At 38.6% G+C, this 19,578-nt stretch overlaps 1 protein-coding gene across 2 annotated transcripts in view; it reads left to right on the top strand.

Annotated features, from left to right (window-relative positions):
* Window positions 1-19,578, top strand: part of UBXN7 (UBX domain protein 7) — a 57,689-nt gene that overhangs the window by 499 nt on the left and 37,612 nt on the right. For both annotated transcript variants that reach the window (XM_042998399.1, XM_042998398.1), the window contains exon 2: window positions 18,814-18,961. In XM_042998399.1, the coding sequence (XP_042854333.1) occupies window positions 18,814-18,961 (148 nt within the window). The remainder of the gene's footprint in view (window positions 1-18,813; window positions 18,962-19,578) is intronic.

The following is a 19,578-nucleotide window of genomic DNA, read 5'->3' as shown; positions in this document are numbered from 1 at the left end:
ATCATCTTCTCTTCTCTGTGCAGCCCTGGGGTGCAGTGCATCTTCTCACCTCCTTTTTCCATTCTTCCTTGGTCAGGTCATTCTCCCTTAGTCCCTGGCCTGCCCTTCCCCTTTCTGGGCCCCTCAGAGCCATCGCCGTGGCCCTGGCGTGCTCGGGCCCTCCCGCCTTAACGGCGAGGATGGTGGCTTCGACAGCGCCTTTACCGATCCTGGGGGATAGGCCGCTGTAAAGAGGGGTGCTGAGGAGTACCTTCAAGACAGAGGTTTAAAGAAAAAGAATGAGGGGGAGCCCCCCCTCCCCCTCCAACCTTAAGAGGGAAGGCCTGGAGGAATCCTGGGTGGCGTTTCCCACCTCCCCATAATAAAATCATAAAGACTGGGACGATGGCGCCGGATCCTCCTGCTGATAAAATAGGGATGGCGGCAGAAACTTCTTGGAGAGAAAGTCAGTTTCTGGGTGTCAGTATTCCCCAAGCCCCCAGTTATTCTTTTTCTTTGGACCCCTGCGAAGGGCACACGCAGATCCTCTTACCGCCTGGAGGAAAGGCCCTAAGCCATTCTATGAATTCTCTATGCCTTGTTTCCCTCTGATGGTGCTGAACTTTTTTTGCATGAGTTATTAGAGGGCGGAGCAAATGATGAAGTTCTCTGTGGAGTGATTTGAGAGAAGAGTACTCCATGTGCCTGAGTGTAATTTCGCCGTTCTAGTTTGTCATTTTGGAAGGAGGTTAGAATGTTAGTTCCCTCCCTGAGCAGATCTATACTTTATCTGGTTATTTGTTAGGTGCAGACAATGTTTCTACTGTTAATGCACCTAGAGTTTGACGTATAAGATCTGGTTAAGTAAAATTTTATATGGTTCTAACCAGACAGATTGTATGCAGGTTGCCGTTTTACAGTTTAAAGCTAGTTTTATCTTTTGCTCTGCAGTGACAACTAGATGTTTCATACATTATCTAGCTGGTGGGCATGAAACGTTACATCAAAATTGGTAAAGTAAGATTTGTAATAAAATTGGGATGAGGAATGGAATGATCATCTTTTCTTAATGTTTTAAAACTTTTGTGATTGGACTGTTAAAGATGTAATACACTTCCCAATGTCTAAGCTGATCACAGTTATTGGGAAAATTAGAAAATTATTATGTATATAAGTTAATGTTGCAGCATTATGTTTTTATAGAAAAATCTTCGTAGTGAGTCAGATATGGAAGTAATTATTATTAATCTTTAGATTTTTATGGAGTTGATTTAAGATGCCACCTATTTAATTTCAGTTTTTTATGCTAATTACCACCACTTCGGGAACTCAGACTGTTTTTATAGTAACAACCACCCCTTCAGGAACTCAGAACCTCATGTTATTACTTCTAATGGAACTTTTTGGGACAAAACCCAAAGTGTGGTGAGATAAAATGGCTCACTTATTTGCTTTAAATCTGTTTCTGTTTGCTAGCCCACATGGCTTATTTCTTGGTCACAGGCCTTTCTATTCCTGAATTATGTTGGAGATCCTTAGTAAACAGAGTATCTGGAAGTCTGCAGAAGGGAAAATATCTTAGATTGTCCTTGATGTATTATGAATCTCTGTTAATAATTTTGGTTTTTTTTTTTTACAAGAGAGTAATTAACTGTTAGAAACACATGATTGACCCCTTTAGTCTTTTTCACATTTCTATTTTACTTTATTTTATTTTATTTTATTTTATTTTATTTTAGTGGGCTCTGCCCTTAATGTGGGGCTCAAACTCATGACCCTCAGATCAAGCTCTATTGACTGAGCCAGCCAGGCGCCGCCTTTTCGATATATTTTAAAAAAATAGTTTGGGGTTCTGTTCACATATATTTTAAATTGTAGTATTTATGACAAAAGGGTGTTTGATATTTTTTCATTGCTGAATGAATTAAACTGACCTTAAGAGCTTATGCTCTAATTTCAGAAAGATTTTACTTATCTGGATGCTCAACATTCTGGTTAAAGCAATATATTTTCAAAAATGTGAGCCTTACCTTTCCTGTGGCATTTAGAAATAGAAAACTGAAAGAATTTTAAGTCTTATTTCTTACTAAGAAGAACAAATGTATATGATATATGGGTATGAAATAATGACTCTGAATTTTTTTTTCTCTGAGTTTAGTTGACACACGTTATATTAGCGTCGGGTGTAATGACTGGTTTTTATTTTATTTTATTTTATTTTATTTTATTTTATTTTATTTTATTTTATTTTATTTTTTAAATATATGAAATTTATTGTCAAATTGGTTTCCATACAACACCCAGTGCTCATCCCAAAAGAAGCCCTCTTCAATACCCATCACCCACCCTCCCCTCCCTCCCACCCCCCATCAACCCTCAGTTTGTTCTGTTTTTAGTATTTTGTTTTATTTTTAAAATTTGTATTTATTTTTAAATAGGCTCCATACCCAACTCGGGGCTTGAACTCGTGACCCTGAGATTAAGGGTCACATGCTTTACCAACTGAGCCTGCCAGGCACCCTGACTCTGACTTTTTAAAAAATATATATTAAAAAAAATCACACACACAGGGTGCCTGGGTGGCTTAGTTGGTTAAGTGTCCGACTTCAGCTCAGGTCGAGCCCCACATTGGGCTCTGTGCTGACAGCGTGGAGTCTGGAACCTGCTTCAGATTCTGTGTCTTCCTCTCTCTCTCTCTCTCTGCCCCTCCCCCACTCATGCTCTGTCTCTCTCAAAAATAAACACTAAAAAAATTCAAAATCACACACACACAAAAAATCACAACATGAAATGATTTTGAAAGAGGTTAAAGCTAATCTCTCACAGCAGCATTATTGTTTATTTACATATTAACTTCCAAATCTTGTTTGCATACTTTTATTTTTACTTTTTCTTATTTTTATATTGTAGATCATAGTATACATAATTTAGAATTGTAAGATTTTCAATTAATATTACATCATAAACATTTTTTCTGTGATCAAACTCTGATAACCAAGTAGCCAAGGGAAGTGATAGTCTTTGAAAATAATCAACATTGAGAAACTATATACTTTTACCATTGATGATGTTGGAATCATTTGAAGCTGCATAGAAAACCAGTCCTGTTACTTTATAGTCTACTACATTTTGCAGTATTATTCAGTTTGATCTCTCTTGATATTCATCATAGTTGGGTTTGAATGACAGCTGACTGCTTTCAAAAGTCACATTAGTCCTCAAAACATGAGGAAGGAATGTGCTGCTAGATCTGAAGGTAAATCTGAAAGAACAATAAAAAAATTATTTAAGTAATTTCTATACCCAACATGGCCCGCCCCCCCCCCCCATGCCCTCCAAAAGAACAACTTTTAAAAATGTTTTGAACTGGGGCGCCTGGCTGGCTTAGTCATAAGTGTGTGTGACTCTTGATCTCAGGGTCATGAGTTCGAGCCCCATGTTGGGTATAGAAATTACTTAAATGAATAAATAAAAACTTTTTTTAAAAAGGACTAAAATTTAAATAAATAAATAAATAATTATTAAAAAAATGTTTTGAACCATGGCAGTATCCCATTAACACCAGCTTAGGCTAACATTCAGGCACACATAGACAAAATGCACAGATGTAATCAGAATAATTTCATTAGATGAAGGATACGTAGATGCTATAGAATTGGTGAAGAAATAAACAGGCAATAGAAGGTAAGGACAAACTGTGAGGGAGTAGAAAGTGGAGGCTGAGAGAGTACAAAAGGTTGTTAGGATAGAATTCTGTAAAGTTTTGTGCATAGTAGGCATTCACATACTTAATTAAATTTATATACTTTTTTATTTTAGAGAGAGAGAGAGAGCGCACAAGTGGGGGAGAAGAGCAGAGAAAGAGAGAGGGAGAGAATCTTAAGCAGGCTCCATGCTCAGCACAGAGACTGAGAGGGGGCATGGGGGGGAGGTGAGGGGGGCTCTATCTCACGACTCTGAGATCATGACCTGAGCTGAAATCAAGAGTTGGATGCTCAACCGGCTGAGCCACCCTTGTGCTCCACTTAATGAAACTATAGAATCTCAGTTATAGAAGAGACCTTAGTTTAATCTCTCTCTAAAATTGTTGAATGAATGCATATTAGTTACAGAAATTAGAAAACTGATGTGTGTAGTATTTGGCTTTTGGCTAATTTCTATACATACTCTTTTCTACAATTTATTTCTCTTTGGTTAATATTAAAATGTGTTTCTCTGTCAGGAACGGTGGTTGTAAGTGTTCTAGATATCAAGAGACAGCTCTTGGAATTTTAAAAACTATTTCAGAAGGTGATTATGTTTGAGCAGAAGTTAGAGAGGCAATAAATTTTGAGTTGTGGGGGCACCTGGGTGGCTCAGTTGATTAAGTGTCTGACTTTGGCTCAGGTTATGATCTTGCGGTTCGTGAGTTCAAGTCCCATATAAGGCTCTGTGCTGACAGCTCAGAGCCTGGAGCCTGCTTTGGATTATGCGTCTCCCTCTCTCTCTTTGCTTCCCCACTCACATTCTCTCTCTCTCAAAAATGAATAAACATTTAAAAAAAAAAAAAAAAAAAAAGAAGTAGTAGTGTCTTTGGGCACCTGGGTGGCTCAGTCGGTTGAGCGTCAGACTTTGGCTCAGGTCATGGTCTCACAGTTCGGGAGTTTGAGCCCCGTGTCAGGCTCCATTCTGACAGCTCAGTGCCTGGAGCTTGCTTTGGATTCTGTGTCCCTCTCCCCCTGCCCCTCCACTGCTCACACTCTGTTTCTCTGTCTCTCAAAAATAAATAAAACATTAGATGAAAATAAAAAATAAATAAATTTTGAGTTGTGAATGGAATCTTACTAATAAACTTAATATGATAGACTGCTGTGTGCCAGGCATGGTTCAGATCTGGGGGATACTACTGTGAGCAAGACAAGGTGTCTATGCTCAAAAAGCATAAAAGTTAATGAGAATACAGACACAAATAGGTGTTACAATACAGTTGGAGCATGCTGGGAGCTATTATGGGAGCACAAAACATGGAGGTAAAGAAAGGCTTCCTGGAAGAAATAAGTTTTTAGCTAAACCTAGAGGAGAGATGTTTCTGGCAGGAGGAACATGTACAAAGGCCTGAAGGAGGAAGGGCAGAAAGAGAGAGGGACAGATATATACATATATAGAGACAAGAAAGGAGAGACAGTGGGTTTAGGGAATTGATAATTCCAAATGAATAGGGCATAGCTAGTGGGAGATGCAGTAAATTGAGCTGAAGAGATAAGAGGGCAGGTGCCAGATTAGGAAAGGCCTGTAACCCATGTTAAGAAATCTTGGCTGTATTCCAAGTGTAGGGGGAGTCCATGAAAAATTTAATTGGAGGAGTGACATAACCAGATTTTGGTGTTTTTTTTTTGTTTTGTTTTTTTTTTGAAAAAGAGCTACTTGCCTATAGTGGAGAAGGGGTAGGCATAGAGATGAGTAGAAGACTGTTGCATTAATCCAAGGAAGATACTGGTGTCTTGAAATAAGGTTGTGGCAGAGAAGTGGAAGATAAGGGAAGAAAGATGGGAAAAAGTCACAGGAGTCAGAATGAAGTTTAGGATTCTGTTTCAGACATCTAGGTATATAAAGGTGCTATTTGTGAATGTTACGGGATAGTAGGAAAGGTTTGGGGAGAAGATGATTAGTTCGGTTTTAGATAGACTTCCAAGTAGAGCTGTTCAATAAGCAAATGAATATTGGTCTGGAAAGAGAAGAGACATCTGAGGAGTCATAGTGATGGCGGTTGAAGCTATTAAAAGTAGATAGCTTCTTGCAGGGGAGAGTGTACTGTGAGGAAACAGTAGGCTCCAGGACCCAAAGTTGAAGGAACACTTACTCTGACGCACTGCAAAGGAAAAAGTACAGAGAAGACTCCAAAGAAACCAAAGGTATAGGAGGAAAACCAGGAGAATGTGATGGTGCTTCCAACATTAGGAGTATGGAAGTAACTCGTATTCTGTAGGCATTTGAGGAAACCAAAAATCATTTAACATTCATAGTTTTTGTTTTTGTTGTTTTTTTGGGGGGGGTCAGGGCTGGAAGATATATTAAAAACCATCTTGACCCATTTCTGAGTTTATCAAATGAAAGTAAAGTGACTTGGGATTATATGTCTAGGTCAGTGCTCCTCAAACTTACTTGGAGGAAAGGACCTTTTTTTAAAAATTTCCAATCTTTGTGTACCAGCACTTTTATAAAATACAATAAAAATTAATGGGTTCGAAAATGAAATAAAAATAAAAACACATACAAAATATAAGCCCAAATTCTTTCCAAAATTAAGGTACAATTTGCATGCAGTACAATCTGCCCTTTTTAGTGTGTGGTTATAAGTTTTGATAAGTGTGTACAATTCTGTAACCACAGTGAAGATGCAAAACAATTCTGTCATCCTCAGAAAATTTCTCCTGCCCCTTTGTAGTCAACCCTTCCCCCCACCTGTAGCCTAATCTTTTTGTCTGTTGTTTTTCTTTTCTAGAGTGTAAGATAAATGGAATCACATTATGTAGCCTTTTGAGTCTGGCTTCTTTTCACTTAGCATTTGAAATTCATTCATATCATTGTGGTATGCGTAGTTCCTGCCCCTTTTTTTTGGTGAATAGTATACCATTGAATGAATGTACTACAATTTGTTTATCCATTCATTAAGTAAATGGGTAATTGTGTTGTTTCCAGTTTGGGAGATTATAAATAAAGCTGCTAAAAACATTAGTGTACAATGTGTGAATGTAAGTTTTTGTTTCTCTTGGATAAATACCTAGAGTGGGATTATTGGATTATGTGATAGGTGTATAACTTTAAGAAATTGCCAGTTTTCCAAGGTCATGATTACAATTCTGCATTCCCATCAGTAATATATGAGAGTTCAGTTACCCATTTGGTAGTTTTAATTTTTTGTAGTCATTTTAATAGGTGTATAATAGTATAGTATTGTGGTTTTAATTTGAATTTCCCTAGTGACTAATGATACTGGGCATTTTTTCATATGATAATTTGCCATCCATAAATTTTTTGAGCCTGAACTTTTAATTCCACAGACATAAAATTACTCTATCAAATTGTCATAAAAATTTCTAAATGCTTGCACTGGAATTTCTGTTTTAATCTTGTCATGGACTAGAGATAGCTGGTGTGAAGCCCACACTTTGAGTAGCACTGGTCTTAGATAATGGCAGAACAAGGACTAGAATTCTGGTGTCTTTACTCCTAGGCCCATGCATTTTTCACCATATCACTACTACTACCTCACTCTACTTTCCTTTTTGTTGATCCAACAAAAATTATCTTTGTTTATCTGTCCCCGAACCTAATCATTTCATTCCTCTTATACTCAGTAAATTTAGTTTTCTGGGTATAAAGGTTTTTGTAATGCTTTCTATTCCTGAATGCTTAAGAACTTCAGGATGGGATACTGATGAGACACCGTATTTCTTGCAACTATCACCCACTCCCGTTTCCTAGGTGGACAGTCTAGCTTAATTTTGTTATTATTTCTGGGGGACTGTAGAACCAAAAAGGAGTCTCTTTGTGTCTCTGTCATTTCTCTTCTCTATCCTTCTGGGATAAGAAGGGCTCTATAGAGGGATTCTTTCTTTTCTTTCTTTTTATCTGTCTCTATCTCTGTGACTGCTATACTTTGGCTCCTTGATAGTAGTGGAGAGACTGTCATTTTTTTGGCACTGGAAAGTAATGTAGAAAAGAGGCATAAGGGACTACTATAGTTTGAAGAATCTCTTGACTCTTCCAGCTGTAGTGGAGATGTGGACTGCGTTAGGGCTATTTCCCATATCATAACAGTAATGGAGAGAGTGTGAACTAAGAGGCCACAGCAAAGAAATGGGGACTGGTAAATTGTGTACCATAGGATGGGTTAAACAATGTACTTTGGTGCCATTAGTAAGCTTAAAATAGATAGAAGGAAGAAAAGATAGGGGTATAATAAAAAGAGTGTATGTAGTGAGAAACAATAGAGTGGGGCTCCTGCCATTGATTACAAATTGAATTTTTGTGTTCCCTCTGCCCCCAACATTTCATATGTTGATATCCTAAACCCCCAGTGTGATGGTATCAGGAGGTGGGGGCCTTTGGAAAGTGATTAGGTCATGAGGATGGAGCTCTCATGAGGAGGACTAGTATCCTTAAAAAAGATACCCCAGGAGGGGTGCCTGGGTGGCTCAGTTGGTTAAGTGTCTGACTTCGGCTCAGGTCATGATCTCACGGTTCGTGGGTTTGAACCTCTGCATCGGGCTCTGTGCTGACAGCTCAGAGTCTGGAGCCTGCTTCAGAGTCTCTGTCTCCCTCTCTCTCTGTCCCTCCCCCGCTTATGATCTGTCTCTCTCTCTCAAAATAAATAAACATTTAAAAAAAAGAGACCTCAGGAAGCCTTCTTGCCCCTACTGTGAGGACATAGTAAGGAGACAACAGTTTTTGTTTTTGTTTTTTTATATATGTTTTCTAAAAATTTATGTATTTTAGAGTTTATTTATTTTGAGAGAGAGAGAGAGAGCAAGCGAGTGTGTGAGTCAGGGAGGGGCAAAGAGAGGGGGAGAGAGAGATCCCAAGCAAGCTCTGTGCCATCAGCACGGAGCCCGACACAGGGCTCAATTCCACAAACTGAGATCATGACTCAAGCTGAAATCAGGAGTCAGATGCTTAACCAACTAAGCCACTCGAGTGCCCCCAATTTCTTTTATTTTTTAAAGTTATCTTTACACCCAGCATGGGGCTCAAACTCACAACCCTCAGATCAAGAGTTGCATGCTCTACCAACTCAGCTGGGTACCCCAAGGTAGCTGTCTTTTTTTTTTTTTTTTTTTAAGTTTATTTATTTTTGAGACAGAGAGAGACAGAGCATGAACGGGGGAGGGTCAGAGAGAGGGAGACACAGAATCCGAAACAGGCTCCAGGCTCTGAGCTGTCAGCACAGAGCCCGACGCGGGGCTCGAACTCACGGACCGCGAGATCGTGACCTGAGCCGAAGTCGGCCGCTTAACCGACTGAGCCACCCAGGCGCCCCAAGGTAGCTGTCTTTGAACCAGGAAGCGGACCTGTACCCCACACCAAATCTTCTGGGGCCTTCATCTTGGACTTCCCAGCCTCCAGAACTGTGAGACATAAATGTTGTTTAAGCCACCCAGTCAATGGTATTTTTGTTATAGCAACCCAAACACACTAAGATGCAAGGTTAGATTAAGCTATCCTGTTGCTATCTATAATACTGAGACTTCAAAATAAGCCTATTTAAACAATTATACAGATAATATAAATCTGCAAACTTGTGGGGTGCCTGGGTGGTGCAGTCAGTTAAATGTCTGACTCTTGATTTTGGCTCAGGTCATGATCTCATGGTTTGTGAAGTTGAACCCTGTGTTGGGCTCTGCGCTGACAGCACAGAGCCTGCTTGGGATTCATTCTCTCTCTCTCTCTCTCTCTCTCTCTCTCTCTCTCAATAAACTTAAAAAAAAAAAACAAACAAATCTGCAAACTTGCGTTATTAGTTCCCCTTCCCTTTAAAAAAGGTATGTTTTTATTCTGAATGTAATAAGCTTCACATTTTTTATAGCTGACCCATCAAAAATAGTTATTATCTCTGAATATATGGGTAAAACTTGCAACTTTATTAAACTTGTTGACTACTGTTTCTTTCCCCTATGTATCATTTAGTCCTCCATACTTTTCCTCTGCCTTCTCAGTTAACCTTCACTTCTTCGTATTCTTCTGTTTAATTCAGTGGGAGTGTTACTGGCATTTTGGCTGGGACAATTTTTTATTGTATAGGATTGTTCCATCTGTTGCAGAAGATTTGGCATTTGTATTCGTTTTCAGTGGCTGCTATAACAAATTACCACAAACTGCATGGTTTAACACACATTTATTCTCTTACAGTTCTGGAGGTGGTAAGTCTGAAATGAAGGTGTGAGCAGTCTTTGGGGAAGGGGAGGCATTTTTCAATATGCTATAACATCCCTGGCTTCTCTCCACTAAATGCCAGTAGTGCTCCCCCAGCCTCCAGTCATGAAACACCAAAAATGGTCTCTCACATTACTAAATACCTCTACTACTTCCCAACATAAAGAACCACTGGAACCTTTAATTATCTCTCTGTTGTCTTCTGTTTCTAAAATGATACACTAAATGATACAAGTGATACACCAAGAATGATTATAGGAGCAAGATGACTCAGATAATTTGGCTTTATTTCAGAAAGTGAATGGTGTACTTTGTTTCTTTGGTCCCTCTCTAATACTACCTTCTTCAGTCTTGCCAGGATTTAGCATGTACTTCCTTTAAAAAATAAATATTCATGGGTAGAGGCCCCTCTTTTTTTTTTTTTTTTTTTTTAAACACTCTTACAGGTCACTATCCTGACAAGCTCCAGTGATGCAGGTTGTCCTGTCAGATTGTCAGCAGAGATATGATAGGGCCATCTCTGGGATATGCTGCCTACAGCTTAGATTCTAACATCAAATGGTTAAGTAAGGATTATAAATAGGATGGCAATTCTAGGCCTCAAGTGTTGATACCATCTGCCCCTAAAATATCACAGTTATATTTCCTTTATTAGGGCTTTATTTTTGTGTTTTAAAGTCACTCCCTTTAAGAATGACTTTAAAGAATTCCCTTTAGAAGCCCTTTTAATAAAGTTCAATAAACCTATGGACCTAGGAGATTTTGGAATACTTACCTATACTTTTATTAAGTTTTCTGTTGTTTCTATATCAGCTCCTGATGCTTCTCAGTCATATTAGAATGCTGCATAGTTATAAATTTCCTTTTTTTTTTTTTTAATGTTTTTATTCACTTTTCAGAGAGCGTGGGGTGGGGGGGGCGCAGGGAGGGGCAGAGAGAGAGGGAGACACAGACTCCGAACAGGCTGCAGACTCCAGGCTCCAAGCTGTCAGCATAGAGCCCAATGTGAGGCTCGAACCCACGGGCCGTGAGATCATGACCTGAGCCAAAGTCAGGCGCTTAACCAACTGAGCCATCCAGGTGCCCCATGTTATAAATTTCTTTAAAGCAGATCTCTTTTGGTATTGTTTCATTCTTTATAACATTCACTTTTTCTAGAGTGATAGTTCTTATTTTACTCCTGCTTTAAAAAAAATGAGTGTTTAACATGAGTGAAGTACATGTTCATACATCAGATGAATGAGGGAAAGAAAACTGTGAGATTTCTTACTCTGCCTGCCTGTTTGCCAATAAAGAACTGTGCCAAGTTCTTTAATGTGAATTTTCTTTTTTTCTAATGTTTTTATTTATTTTTTGAGAGAGAAAGAGAGCAGAAGCGGAGGAGGGGCAAAGAGAGAGGGGGACAGAGGATGTGAACCAGGCTTTGCACTGACAGGCTGACAGCAGCAAGCCCACCTGGGGTTCGAACTCATGAACCGTGAGATCGTGACCTGAGGTAAAATCACATACTCAACCGACTGAACCACCCAGGTGCCCTTCTGTGAATTTTCTTAATCTACACAAGTATTTCATGAAGTTGATAATATCTTCATTTTATAACTGAGGAAACTGAGAGCTAGAGAAATTAGTAACTAGATCAAAGTCCTATAACTAGTGAATGAAAGAACTAGAAGTCAAATTCAGGTTTATCTGAGTAGTATCTAGGCTCTTAATATCTATATTATACTCCCTAGCCTGAGAACTAAAGGGAATATGAAAAATGTTATTCTCAGGGTGCCTGGGTGGCTCGGTTGGTTGGGTGGCCAACTCTTGATTTTGGCTCAGGTCACGATCTCATGGTTTGTGGGATCAAGCCCTTTATCGGGCTCCATGCTGGCAGCACAGAGCCTGCTTAGGATTCTCTCTCTCTCTGCCCTTCCCCTGTTTGGGTATGTGTATGTGCGTGTTTTCTCTCTCTCTCTCTCTCTCTCTCTCTCTCTCTCTCTCTCTCTCAAGATAAGCAAATAAACTTAAAAAAAAAAATGTTATTCTCTAGGACTGGCCCTGGCCAGAGGAAAAATTTTGGTAACTTTATTACAGCTGTTTGGTGTCTCTGTCTCCAGGTACCGAGTATCTTATTCCCATCCCTATGTGGCACTTCATGTAGACCTTTCTTAGCTCTCCTCCAAAAGGTACCTGGGATGCTAAAGCTACTTATATCTCTTTTTTCCTGACCCAGCTTCCTGAAGGTGTCTTAACCTTCATCTCTTAGTGAGTTTTAGGGAGAAGCAATATGATTGAATTAATTCACATTGTAAAATAATTGATACATCCTTAATTGTTGAGTAGGTGTTTATCATTTTAAAAAGCATGTTTGTAATCTCTTACTTAGGTGGTTGCATTTTAGGCAGCATAATAAAGTAAAAGAAAAATTTAGGCACCTATGAAAAGACTTTTAGGATAGGCAGACCATATTGTTGACAGGCTAGCTTACTTGAGGATTGGCTTTACAAGTTCCCAATTTTAACAGCATCTTTTATTTTACTTCACAGCCCACAAATTCTCCAAAGGATTCCCATGTCATTGGCGTTGGAGTTGTGATAGCTGGAGGGTGGTGGAGAGGATGGCAACTATTTGTATGCAGTGGTCATTTTTAAGTTGAATTTCCTTATGAACACATTTCAGAAGGGGTGAAAGCAGCGAGCATTGGTTGGGTTATGGTAGAGGGAGTTTCACTCCCCCACCAACAAGTTCTTTGTGCTTTTTATGGTGCTTTAGTTTGTTGTGAGCACCTAGAAAGACAAGAGCCAAAAATGATATGAACTCAGCCATTTCGTTCTCTGAAAAGGAAAAGATTAGTAGATAATGTAACAGTTCATGCATCTCTTTGCTAGAATAAGCAGCCAGAGGAGTCTACTTGTAGGAACCTTTTAACTTTTAGAAGTTCCTGCGTAGGTAAGTAAATTAAAATGGAGTACAATAGATACTGAACTTATAGGCTAGCATTTAAGAAGTATAACTAATACAACACACTATAACTGGACATAGTGGAAAAATATAAGGAAGGCACTAAAACAAAGCCTTGGGTTTTATGAGAAATATGGAAGCACATGAGTCTTGAAATTGTTCATCAGATTTGTGCTGGGTTTGCCCTGAGATTAGCTAATGTAAGGTTGGCTATTGGGATATTTGAACTCCTCCTTCCCCTCAAAAAGTTGCATTTGTTTGTGTTTTGAAATTTCATTTTTTAAAAGTGTGCTTATTAATTGGTGAGAAGGTAAATTTGTACATACTAGAACTGGAGAATTTCTAGTTCAGCTTGATTGGGAACTTAGGGAGAGGTAACGGGTATGAGAAAGTGAGAACTGGGCAAGTTCAGTGAGTTTTTAAAGTTTGCAAGGTAGGAAAGCTAACAGAGACAAGGATAGAGATTGAGACTGAATGGAAAAGTGTCTATTTGTATCTACTTCAGGGTGAGGAGGGGTGGGAGGGTCCAAAACTTATCAGAAAGGTCATTATTTGGTGTGTTTCTAAGAAAAATGAAGGGACTCATTTGATGATATCACTATCCATATTATGCAAAGAAAAGTACCACCAAGGGCTCTGCTAGATAGGATATACCACCTGTGTGGCTGGAGGGAATAGTATAGGGTGAGAGAGAGAGTGGAGGGGTATCATTTGAAAGCAGTAATAAATAAGTGCCAAATCTTTTTTTTTTTTTTTTTTTCAGTTTATTTATTTTGAGAGAGCATGAGCAGAGGAGAGGCAGAGAGAGAGGGAGACAGAGAATCCCAAGCAGGCTGCACGTTGTCAGTGCAGAGCCTGATGCAGGGCTGAAAATCATGAACCATGAGATCATGACCTGAGCCAAAACCAGGAGTCGGACACTTAACCAACTGAGCCACCCAGGCATCCCAACGAGGACCAGATCTTAATGGCAGCTTGAGAGAGATGAAAACTTCCAGTCAGCAGTGCAGAACTGTTGATACAGGGGAAGACAATCAAATTTACATTATTTTGCAGTGTAGAAGGTGTATCAAAGGGAGCATGACAAAGAGCAGAGAGATGTACTAGTTCACGTAAGAGGTGAAGGCTTGAACTAAGATTATAGCAATGGACACAGAGTGAACAGGATGGTTAGGAGTGGTGTCAATTATATGGAACCTGTAGGGGTTTTCGGTTGACTGATGGGATGTTTGCAGTTGAAGGAGAGAGAAGGGTTGGAAGTTTCTTAAGTTTGAATAATATATGAAGCCTTTTTAAAGGAAAAAGCGTCCCTGCCTCTGTGTAACTAAAATGACCATATATATATATATACCCAGATATATGGCAAACCCCAAATGAAAGGCTATCCTCTATTTGTCTAATTTCAAGAGAGATTTGTTGCTGACATAAATATGTAAATTTCTGGAGATCTAAGTGAAATGATCAGATGTTTTTTGTAATTTTTTTTTTTACTGATTTAACATTAAATCCTAATATTATGTATTCATGTTTTTTTCACTTGTATTTCATGAAATTTTTTTTTTCATGTCTTACTATTACTTTTTTTTTTTAAAGTAAACTCAACCCCCATCCTGGGGCTTGAACTCATGACCCTGAGTTCAAGAGTCACATGCTCTACCTATTGAGCCACCCATGAACCCTTCATGAAATAATTTTTCACTGGCATCCTAGGTATATGTCTTTGTCAGCTATCTGACAAAGTTATATCTGCTGTATCATCTGACAGATTTTTGGAACATGTGATTTTCACCTTACATTGTTTGAGGTTGAGCACTTTTAAAATTTGTATGTAATTCTTTCACTGGAAATTTAATCTTAACACATATCTTAAGTACCCGTTTGCTCTTTGTGATTTGCACAGTGTAACCATATTGCTTTATAAATGAAAATTAAAGCATAAACATATGCACACAGTATAAAATTCAGAGGATATGGAAGCATTGTTTTGGCTGAAGCCTGACCTTTCTATCTCTGGTGTATTAACTGGTGAGCTGAAGTACTGTGAGGTAGTTCAAAGTCAGTTTAATATTAGACATTGATCTTATGGAAGCAAACACAATGCTAGGTGCTGGGGATACCAAGAGAGAAGCCAGTCCCTGTGTGGAAGAAGCTTCTACTCTTTCTGAGGAGCCAGAAAGTAAACCAGTATAGGAATACTCTGAGGCTTAGTATATTCATGTACATACATAATAGAAGAGTGTCATAGAGATGGGAGTGGGGAGGTAGTGTAAAGAATGCGTAGCACACAAATTGGCAAAGTAACATTTAGGGTAATTCTTGAACATGGATGAACTAGATGAAGGTGAGATGAGGAGGATAAGGACATTCCAAGCATGTAATTCAGTATGACTGTACTGAATTGTGTAGGATAGGGAAGAGGAGAGGCAAAACCAGAGAGATGAGCTGAGGTTTGATCAGAATGGACTTTCCAGATCATGAGGGCTTTGGGATTTATGCTGTATACTGTGGTGTCAGAGAGCCATTAAAGAGTTTTAAATGGGTGTGTGTGTGAGAGAAAGAGGGGAGGTGGGGGATGAGGGAGAGGGAGAGGAAGAATAAGAATCAGACTTGTATTTTGGAGCATAACCTCAGCAGCAAGGTGGAAGATAAGATGATGATCAATTAGGAGTCTATTGTAGTAATCCAGGTAAGAAATGTTATAGGCTTGATTTAAAGCCTTAGAAAGAAGAGTGGAGAAGAGAAAACAAATGAAAGATATTAAGAAGTAGAGTCAGTACTTCCATTGCCGGGCAGTAGGGGTAAACTAGAGAGATAACATGAATAACCCTCTTGCTGAGAAAAATCCTAAATGAAATGAGTATTTAAAATTTTTTTTCAAAATACGTCATTGGGTTGGTGAGAAAATAAGGAATACTCTGAGGCTACATATGAAATGAAATTGGGAATGCAGATGTTAGCTAGATTTAAAACAAGCCTTCACCCTAGTGGAAACTGCCCAAATTGAATGGCTTTAAACTTCTCTTTTGATAGCCTCATAGGCCACAAGAAATGGGAAACAAAGGCTGTGACCTTCCTAAGGAAAGGAGTCTGAAAGGAGACCCTTCCCCTTAATGAAGCTGAGACTTTGTTTCAACCTTGGCAGTTGGAGAGTGGCAGGAGATATTGTCCCTGAGAATTTATAATAAGGGTCTTTTATAGGGTCACATTTTCCATGTGGTCTTACCCAACTTAAGAATATATTTAGGGGCACCCGGGTGGCTCAGTCAAACATCTGATTTCAGCTCAGGTCATGATCTCACCATTCGTGGGTTCAAGCCCCCATGTCGGGCTCTGTGCTGACAGCTCAGAACCTGAAGCCTGCTTCTGTTTCTGTGTCTCCCTCTCTCTCTGCCCCTCCCCGCTCATGCTGTCTTGCTCTCAAAAATAATAAACATTAACAAAAAATAAAAAGAATGTAGTTAAAGGGGCAATGCACCCCAATGTTTATAGCAGCACTATCAACAATAGCCAAAGTATGGAAAGAGCCCAAATGTCCATCAACTGATGAATGGATAAAGAAGATGTGATACACACACACACACACACACACACACACACACACCATGGAATATTACTCAGCAATGAAAAAGAATGAAATCTTGCCATTTGTAGCAACGTGGATGAAACTGGAGAGTATTACACTAAGTGAAATAAGTCAGTCGGAGAAAGTTACATGATTTCACTCACATGTGGAATTTGAGAAACTTAACAGATGACTATAGAGGAAGGGAAGGAAAAATAAGATACAGAGAGGGAAGCAAACCTTAAGAGGCTCTTAAATATAGAGAACAAACTGAGGGTTGATGGGGGTGGGGAAAATGGGTGATGGGCATTGAGGAGCGCACTTGTTGGGATGAGCATTGGGTGTGTATGTAAGTGATGAATCATGGGACTCTACTTCTGAAGCCAAGACTACACTGTATGTTAGCTAACTTGACAATAAAAAAACAAAACAAAACAAAAAAACTCACTATCAAATCACATCCTCTTAGGAGGAATTTATCTTCAACTACTACTTTAAAAATCCAAGGCACAAGAGATCACAGAGAAAAAAACCACAGAATGCACAAAAACCATGGCACAAGACAAGAACCACCAGAAACAGACAAGAACCAGCCGAAATGAGATGATGACCTCTATAGACTGCAGAAAGTTTGTTTTTTCTTAGTAATTCCAATAAGTTTGGTCAATATGTTTGAAGAAATAAAAAGATTGAAATGTGAATATGAAAGGTCTCTGAAACATGGTAAGGCATATTAGGAAAAAAACAAAAACAGAACTCTAATTATAAAAAAGTAACTGAAATTAAAAAAAAAAAAAAACAGACTCGCACACCATAGAGTGAAGAGTTCTAACATATATCTTATTGGAGTTTCAGAAAGAAATAAGTGTGAATGAAGGAGTATGGTAATTGTTAAATAGAAATAGCTGAGAATTTTTCAGAATTGATCAAAGATAACATTCCTTAACATGGTAGAAGTGCAGTGAATCCCAAGGAGAAAAACAAAATCAGCCATGACAGACCAGAATGAAACTGCAGAAGACCAAAGACAGAAAAAAATCTTAAAAGCAACTAGAGAGGAACAACAGATTGCCATAAAAATGATTTTCTCTGGTCTAGCAACTGATTTCCCAGCAGCAACAACAGAAGCCGGAGGACATTGGAATGCTGTCTTTACTGAGAGAAAATAGCTATCAGCCTGAAAATAGAATATCCAAATAGAACCGTCTTTTAGGAATGACAGCAAAATAAAGATGTTTTCAGACCCAACACACACATACACACCCCCCAGAAGGAAATTATAAGGGATATGATTCTGGTAGAAGGAAAGTCATCCCAGATGGAAAACGTGAGATGCCTTTTTTTTTTTTTTTTAATGTTTATTTAATTAGAGAGAGAGAGAGAACAAGGGAGGTGCAGAGAGAGACAGAGAGGGAGAATCCTAAGCAGGCAACATGCTGTCAGCCCACGGCACAATGCAGGGCTTGATCTCATGAACTGTGAGATAAGGAACCTGAGCCAAAATCAAGAGTCAGACGCTTAACCAACTGAGAAACCTAGTTACCCCCTGAGATGCTTTTTAATGGTCACGAAATGTTCCAGCAAATAAATTCTACAATTTAGACTCTAGTACTATTGTATATTTATGTTTCCAAGTTTTCAGTACTGAAACAATACTAGACATGTATATGGACGTGTTTATACATGTAGTATTTGATGTGGAATAAATAAAAGAATAGGTATTTTTTTCTACTAGAAAGCCCAAATTACTGGGTCAAAAAGGAAGGAGTACTTTTTGATACATGTAAAATTGTGTAAACATTTTTGTAAAGGGCTTTACCAGTTTATATCTCATCTAAGAGACTATGCTGGCTTTACTTTTACCAATAAATAAATGTGTGATAGGGCCAGTTTTAAATGATGAAGATTGACATTGCTTACCAGATTTTGACTTGGTTATATTATTGACAAAAATATCCCATCTCACTTCTCTCCGTTGTTACTAAAAAAAGGCTTTCTTTTTAATGGAAACAAATGCTAACTGACTGAAATCCATTCTAACAAAATATTTCTCATTTTCTAGAATGTAGTCTTTCATTTTTCTTTCTTTTTTTTTCAGTTTATTAATAAATATGTAGTTGGTCCATTTAAAGACATGCTTTATTTAGTGTGGTTTTATTGTAAAGGAAGACCACTATTTTAATGCTGTTAGTTTCTTTTCTAGCTTTGTATATTTACTAATCAGCCACCATTGTAAAAGTAAATAAGGTGGGTTTTTTTGTTTGTTTATTTGTTTTTTTTTTTTAAGTCATTCATTCTAAAAGGGAAAAAGTACTGTTAGTTTGCTTGGGAATTCTGTATTCTAACATGAACTGAGTATAATAAGAAGGTGTCTTTCTTTTTTTAACTTTTTCCCTCTCTTTTTGCTATTTCAGGTGCAAGTGAAAGTGTAGGGAAACATATGCTCGAAGCCTGCAACAATAATCTGGAGATGGCAGTTACTATGTTTTTGGATGGTGGAGGAATTGCTGAAGAGCCCAGTACCAGTTCAGCAAGTGTCTCCACAGTCAGACCTCACACAGAGTATGAATTTATTATTTATTGTTAGGAGCTACCCCTTGCCTAAATTGCGCAGTTGCATTTTTATCAGTTAGGTTAATTCTGTGGTTTTGAAAAAATTAAAAGTTGAAAGCATCTGAAAAAGTGTCATGTGGAAATTTTTATACTTATATACCTTAAATTCTCTAGAGCACAGTCATGTCTATTATTTAATCTTCAAAATAACCCTATAGGATGTCATTATTTATTTTATTATTATTTTTTTAACATTTATTCATCTTTGAGAGACAGAGAGAGACAGAGCGTGAGTGGGGGAGGGGCAGAGAGAGAGAGGCAGACACAGAATCTGAAGCAGCCTCCAGGATCTGAGCTCTCAGTACAGAGCCCGATGCAGGGCCCAAACCCACAGACCGCGGGATGATGACCTGAGCCGAAGTTGGACGCTCAACCAGCTGAGCCACCCAGGCACCCCCGTAATCTTCAAAAGAACCCTATAGGATAACATTATTATCCACATTTTACAGATGAGAAAGCAGAGGCATAGCCAATTTCCTAAGCTACACAGTAATTACTTCGCAGATATGGATGGAACTAAAGCCCACTACAGCTCAGATTTCCCAATTCTAGATTTACTTACATTG

The sequence above is a fragment of the Panthera tigris genome, chromosome C2 (assembly GCF_018350195.1).
Source record: "Panthera tigris isolate Pti1 chromosome C2, P.tigris_Pti1_mat1.1, whole genome shotgun sequence".
Lineage (NCBI taxonomy): Eukaryota > Metazoa > Chordata > Mammalia > Carnivora > Felidae > Panthera > Panthera tigris.
The sequence above is the reverse complement of the archived record's forward strand: the minus strand, read 5'-3'. Positions and strand labels throughout refer to the sequence as shown.